Consider the following 6,835-nt stretch of genomic DNA (forward strand, 5'->3'; position numbering starts at 1 on the left):
ACTAAGCCTCACATGCCTGAAGACAGCATCTCTCTCAGTCTTCTCTGCCCGGGGACACCGGAGGATGATACCTCTCCCACTGCTTTCTACTCAGGGTCAGGCCTGAGTAGAAAGGACAGGACCACTCTCCGTCTTCTCTGCTAAGGGGACAGACCTTAGGATGGGATCCCTCTCTGACCTCTTACACAGAGGATGGGCCTGTGGACAGGACCTCTCTTATGACTCTCCGCCCAGGGATGGGTCTGAGGACAGGAGTCCTCTCAGTCGTCCTGCTCAGGGGCTGCCTGAGGATGAGACCTCTGTCAGTTCTGTTTGCTCAGGGGACAAACTAGAAGATGGGACCTCTCTCAGTCCTCTCTGCTCAGAAAGAAACCTGAGGATTGTACTCTGTCGGACATTTCTGCTCATGGACAGGGCTGATGATAGGATCTCTCTCAGTTGTTCTGCACAGGGGACACCTGAGTATGGGACCTCTTTCAGTCCTCTTTGCTCATGGAACAGGCCTGAAAATGAGACCTCTGTCATTTCTCTATGATCAGGGACAGAGTTGAGGACAGCACCTTTCACAGTTCCCCCTGCTCAGGTTTCGGAGAGAGGCCTCTCTGCTCAGGAGACCCAACTCAGTCCTCTCTTGTTAAGGAACAGGTCTTATGATGGCACCCATCTCAGTTAATTTTCTCAGAGGTATACCTGTAGACAGGACCGCTCTCACTCCTCTCTGCTCGGGGGACAGACCTGAGGACAAGACCTCTCTCAGACCACTTTGATCAGGGACAGGCCTGGTGACGGGACCTCTCTCAGTCCTCCCTGCTCAGGGGATAGGCCTTAGGATGGGACCCCACTCAGTCTTGTCTATTCTGGGACAGTCCTGAGGACGGGACTTCTCTGAGTCCTTTCTGCTCAGCCTCAACCCCCATGATTGGGCTCTGATCCCGCTCCCTCATCCACTGCTCAAGCCGTCTGTGAGCCCAGGAGGTTGCTGCTTATTGGATGGGCTTGGTCAGCCCCTGGGCACCCAGGAAGGCACCTCGATGGACCTTTCTGTCCCCAGGCCACACATGCCCCGTGCCCCCACCCCCCAGGGACACTTGGTGAGGACTGTGCAGTGAAGCACAATGCATGGTAGGAGCTCTGCAAGCCGGCACACACCAAGGGCCTGGCCAGGATGAAAGGGACAGGGGGCCCCGTGGTGGGGCCCGTCCTTCAGGCCCAACAAAGTCTCCTGGCTCCAGGCTGGTGGGGAAGCAACTGGTTCCTCCCGGTACCGCCTTCCAGACTCCCTGGCTAGATCCCTTCTAGGTTTCACAACCCAGCTATCCAGCCTGTGTGCTCACACGCTCACTGACACAGTCGCGCACACGTTCAGTGACACGCTCACGTTCCAGACACACTCACATGCGCGCACACATTGAGTGACAAACACGCATTGAATGACACATACATGCCTGCTCATCGACACACCCACATTTGCAGTCAGCACACTCACGCACAATGACTCACAAACACACACACACTGACACGCATTGACACACTCACAGTGTCACACACATGCAGCGACATGCATGCTCACCTTCAATGGCACAGCCTCATTCCCCCACACACTCCCACTCACACATGCTTAGTGATGCAGTCACATGCTGTCACTTGGATTCACACACACTCACTTTCTCAGAAACTCATGCACATGCTCACACTGACACACACACGCACATGCGCAAACACACCCGCTCAGACACTCACGGCACACACAGGTCCACTCTGAACAGGGAAAACCAAGGAGCCCTGACAGGCTCTGGCAAGGTCAGCCAAGCTCTTCGCCCTCTCTTCTTGTCCTGTCCCTGAAATCTGGAGGGGCCCTTGGAAAGTGAGCAGTTGACTTGGCCCTGCTGAGACACAAGGGACAGACATGCTGGGGTTGTGCCCAGCCTGAAGAAGGCAGGGACAGCAGAGCACAGTGGGGGCCACAGGCATGCCCGCAGGGCACCCCGATGCGACACACTACAAGGGTCCCTGAGACACTGGTTAGGCACCTTCAGGCCGAGGAGGCTGCAGACCCAGCCCCAGGGACCTGCTGCCCCTGCCCCTCCCCGACAGCCCCGCAAAACTACCCCCCGCCCACGCCTGCACTCGCCTGTGTATGCCTAGTGTCTCCCAGGGCCCCTGCCGCCCTGCAGCCCTGCTGACTGCAGCTCTGCTCAAGCAGACAGGTCGCCTAGATCCAGGATTCCTCAGCCCGGGCGGGCAGCCACCCATTCCCAGCACTGGCTCCCAGGCTGCTTTGGGGCACCCTGGCTATCATCTGAGCCAAGGGGATGGTCGGAGGCTCTGTGCTCCAGAACAGCTGGAGGAAGCGTGTGGGCACAGACTGAGTGAGCTCTGGGAGACCCTCGCCAGGTCCAAGTCACTGATCCCGTCCCCTCCCCGCACTTGTGCAGGGAGGGGCCTATCAGTTGTCCCAGTCCTGTTGCCCACAGACTCTGGGTTAGTTAAATGGCTGATCGAGGACTACCCTCAATTTGTGGCGAGCTCCCTGGCCTGTTGGGAGAGAGAGCCAGTCCCAGGAGGGCTCAGGAGGGCGGGTTCCAGGATCCTCAGGCCCCCACTGAGGACTGCCCCTCCGGCCAGTGCTCAAGGAGGGGTGTTCGGATTAGCAGCGCTGTCCACCCTGAGGGAGCCCTCCTCAGGCAGCATCCAGGGCTCAGAGGGCCTCGGGGACGCAGGACAGAAAGGGGTCACTCCCCAGGGCCATCTGGACTTGCAGCTCATGGCCCACTGCCTGCTCCCAGGACACAGGAGTAGAGGCCCCCCCAGCACACTGGGAAGAGAGCAGAACAGGACCCAGGATGAAGTGCAGCTCCCCCCGCCCTTCCTCTCCCCCTCCCCGACACATAAGCACTTGGGATCCCTGTCTGACCAACACTCTGTCCCTTGGCCATCACACACACACACTATCCCCAAACATCCCTCAGTGGTTAGGCCAAGGCTGGCCACCTGCGGGCTGATCTGGGAGGGTGGGCACACAGCAGCCCCTGCACCACCCCCTGAGTCCTGCACACAGCTCTTCACAGGGCCTCTGACTGCCTGTCCAGGCCCTCCTGGGGTTCTTCTCTGACCTTGGTTTCTGCCCTCGGTTGCACACATGGCCTCTCTGACCCTTCTGGAAGCCTTGAGCCACACCCCTACAGTGCTGCCAGGAATCAGGGGCCTGGAACCCACCTGCTGCCCCTTGCCCAGCCTTCAATGTCCAACCCACTTATTCCTGAGGGCACCTGGAGTGCCTTTAGTACCCAACCAGTCACTGCTCATGACCACCAGCATCCTGTCGCCAGGCTCCATGCAGCCCAAGGCACACCACAGGTCCTCATGGACACACACCCCAATGTCAGCCTGGCCACTGTGGCCTCGTCCCCAGCAGACCACCGCCCACCCCAGTTTCATACAGAAGAGGCAAGACACTGCTGGAACACTGAACAAAATTTATTGAAGAGAAACATGAACTGAAACCGCTGAAGAGAAGGGAATTGTAACACAGACAGACACTGCAAACAACCACTGCAAGTCACAAGTCCCAGGCCCCTCCCTCACCGTGGCTCCCCCTACCACATCCCTCCTTCCACAGGGCCCCAGGATCCACCTCTTGCCAGGATTGTGGGCTCTGGCAATGTGTACTCACTTCAGGTAACCCCCTCCTGAGCCCACCCGCTGGGGCAGGGCCCTGTCTTATAGACTGCACAGGACAGTCACAGGATGCTGGAAAACATAGCAGGGAACACCCCACCAAGTTGAGGAAACTGAGTCACGAGTAACAACAGGGGTGGAACGCCAAAGCACAAAGCTTCCTGGGGAGCCTCAGGCAGCCCTGCTCCGTCCTGTGTCTGGTTCGTCCTCCTGCAGTCAAGGTCACGGTCACAAGGTGAGCGTCTGCCATGCCTCCTTCCCACTGTCTCCTGGAACTGCGCTGGGGTACTCTGGAAAGGAGCTGCTCAGATACAAACACAAACATCCCCAAGAGAACAAGCAGCTGCTGGCCGAGATCTACACCGGCAAAGCAGAGGTGGAGTTCTTGACACGGAACAGCAGTGAGCAGAGCCTGGGCCTGGTGATGACGCAAACCAAAAACAACTACCCACCCCCAACAAGTCCTCTCTTCTCACACTTCTTCCTCCTCCTTCCCCTCTTCCTCCTTCTCCTCCCCCTCTTCCTCCTCCTTTTCTTCCTGCCCCTCCTTATTCTCCTATTCCTCCTCCTGATCATCCTCTTCTTAATTCTCCTCCTCTTTCTCTTCCTCACTGGTGCAGGGGGTCATGAATGCTGCCTTCCTGGGGCTCCCCTCATGCAGTGTAAATGATCCTAAAGACGGGCTGGACCCTGCAGCCTCCCCTGCCGGGCTTCACTTCTCCCCCACAGCTCTTCCTCAGCAGCCCTGGCTCCTTCTGGCAGAGGCAGGCCCCAGGCAGGCTCCTCCAGGTCCCACATGGCCTGGGTGCCAGTGGGCATTCTCAGCTCAAAGTTCACAGGGTGGATATTTGGGGGTGTCCAGATGACCAGGCCAGAGCCCCCAGCCACACCGTCTTCAGCCCCTGCTTTGTTGGGGTCCCCATCTGAAGCCCAGCCACCCCCTGTGCTAAGTGTAGCTGTTCCCTGCTTGTGTCTCCTATACCTGTTAGGGGCCATGGGCCTGGCCCCCACTGAACCAGATGCTATTTGGTCTAGGTTGGTGAAGTCCCTTCCAGCTGGTGGAAAGTAAAGGGGCTTGATCTTGACCTGGCTTCCCTGTCCCTCTGCCCCAATCAAGTTCCCTGTTAGTGTAAGCTGCCCTTTGTTCAAATGTCCCTGCTGCCTGCCAGGGGAAGGAGTGCTTGGGTCTTCTGAGCCTATGTTTCCCAGGGCTTGGGATGGCTCATGGCCCCAGCCCCTGCCTCGTTTCCCGACTCCTCTCCTGCAGCCTGTGGCCCCTCCCTGCCTGGAGTCTGGTTTTCAGCCTTGGGATACATGGCCTGGCCATAGTCTTCTTCCCTAGTGCTTTCACTGCACGACAGCCGCCTGCGTTTCACTAATGGGGGTAAGCCTCCCTGTACAGTCTGGGTGCTGCTGTCGCTCAAAGACCTTGCCTGCACGGTGGCCTGAGGTGCAGAGGCACTGGCTTCTGCTCTTGCCTGTCTACCAGAGGCCCCCCGGCCTCTCCCTGATGGCTTCTCCTTATTCTTCATCACTGCCTCAGTGTTCTCCCACTCTTCTTCATCTCGAATAAGCTTCATTAACTCCAGAAAATTGGGAGGACACCCTCGCTGATCCAAGAGCTCCAGCTTGCCTCTGAGGGCGGGGGTCATGGAGACCCGAGCTAAGAGATGTTTCAGACGAATCATGTCTGCGCTGCGCACTGACAAGGGGCTCTTCTGCACTGCTTTCTGCAGCAGGGGCTCTAAGCGCAGCAGGAAAGTGGAGACTTTCTCTCCAATCTTCGGAAAGGTCTGCAGAAACTTAAACTGAGAGGCTCTGAAGTCCTCTTTATCCCCAAAGATCTGCTTTAAGGCGTCAAGGCACTGCTCCACAGTTATGGAGTCATTGTTGGCCTGGAGCACCCGCATGATTGACAGAGCAGGCCCTCGTAAGCTCTCCAGCAAACGCCGTCTCTTCTCCATCTCAGACACTTGCCATATGGGCATTATCTCGGTGACCTGCTCTAGCCAGTCTTCAAAGGTCTCTTCACCTGGGCTAGGGGAAGCAGTTCCCGAAAACACTTTCAGTTTCCGGTACCACATACTTTCTTTCAGAGGCTCTAAAGGTGGGGGTCTAACTTGGGGTACGACCTCTGCATCCAGGCTCTCGGCAGGGAGGCTGCAACATCCCAGGGCTCTGGCCACATCTGTCATACTTCGGCCCTCATCTTTCAGGAAGTAGTTCAGTCTAATGAGAAACTCGTCATCTGGGTTACGGGGTTTTACCACCACTTCCCAGGAGCCCCCCTTTCCTGGTATGTGACTAGGCAGAGTAGTGTAATCGACAGTGTCAGCCAATTCAATGAAGACTGCCTTGGCGTTGTCTTCCCTCCTGAACATTCTCCCTAGCACCCTGTATGCGCGCAGGGGCTGTAAGCCTGCCTGCACAGTGTCCTGAATTTCCATCTCACTACACTCCACGGGGATGCCTATGATCAGCAGGGCCTTTCTGGGGTCCATGTCCATCCCCTTGCACCAATCCTCTAGCAGTGTCAATGCCATTGCTCCCACTTTCTATGGACTGATCTAATACTAGGGCAGCAATCAGCTTAGTTTGACAGCACTCAAATAACTCTGAGCCACTGCCACGTAGGAAGGTAGAAGTGGTCCCAGGTTTCCACAGCCTGCAAAGCAAATGGGATGAGAGCATTGTTAATGCCTACCCCAACCTATACCCCCAAGCACCCCTCCTCTGCCCCCACCCCCGAGCAGGGATGGAGTCCCTTCTTCCCAGGGTTCCCCAAGTTATTTTGGGGAGGGTAGAGGGTGGAGGTTCTCCCCAGGCAAAGATCTCCTCATCTCACCACTCCCTGCTGACCTCCTCCTGCTGTGGGTTCCTCCTCGAAGTCCAGAGGACTCTGCTGTGTGTGCTTCGGGTATCTGTAGTGAAAAGGCCAAAGTCAGGAGGCAGGGCCTGACATCTGGGGACACTGACAAGCTCTCCAGGCGGAAGAGGGCAGGAGACGGCCTCACTGCTCACTCAGGGCTATGTGGGCTCAGGTCACCCAGCACCCTCCTTGCTGGAGTGAAGGCTGGCAGCAGGAGAGGTAGAATGGCCCTCTTTCTCAGGAATGCCTGACAGATGAGAAAGATGGCCGAGCTCTGCGCAATGCAAT

At 57.3% G+C, this 6,835-nt stretch overlaps 1 protein-coding gene across 3 annotated transcripts; it reads right to left on the reverse strand.

The window, feature by feature from the left end:
* Nucleotides 1-3,461: 3,461 nt before the first annotated feature.
* Nucleotides 3,462-6,835, reverse strand: PNMA5 (PNMA family member 5). Of its 3 annotated transcripts, none has more exons than XM_005594884.4 (3): nucleotides 6,700-6,835; nucleotides 6,538-6,599; nucleotides 3,462-6,343 (listed from the first exon to the last, which is right to left on the reverse strand). In XM_005594884.4, the coding sequence occupies exon 3, from the start codon at nucleotides 6,219-6,221 to the stop codon at nucleotides 4,875-4,877; it is 1,347 nt and encodes a 448-aa protein (XP_005594941.3). In that variant the 5' UTR covers nucleotides 6,222-6,343; nucleotides 6,538-6,599; nucleotides 6,700-6,835; the 3' UTR covers nucleotides 3,462-4,874. The 3 variants fall into 3 exon arrangements, with proteins under 3 accessions (XP_005594941.3, XP_005594940.3, XP_045240459.2); XM_005594883.4 differs by having other exon boundaries at nucleotides 6,524-6,599; XM_045384524.2 differs by having other exon boundaries at nucleotides 6,538-6,835.

Source organism: Macaca fascicularis, chromosome X (assembly GCF_037993035.2).
Source record: "Macaca fascicularis isolate 582-1 chromosome X, T2T-MFA8v1.1".
Lineage (NCBI taxonomy): Eukaryota > Metazoa > Chordata > Mammalia > Primates > Cercopithecidae > Macaca > Macaca fascicularis.

Bases quoted from the DNA above. Each gene is read 5' to 3' on its own strand.
- PNMA5 (XM_005594884.4), bottom strand. From the start codon at position 6,221: ATGGCATTGACACTGCTAGAGGATTGGTGCAAGGGGATGGACATGGAC.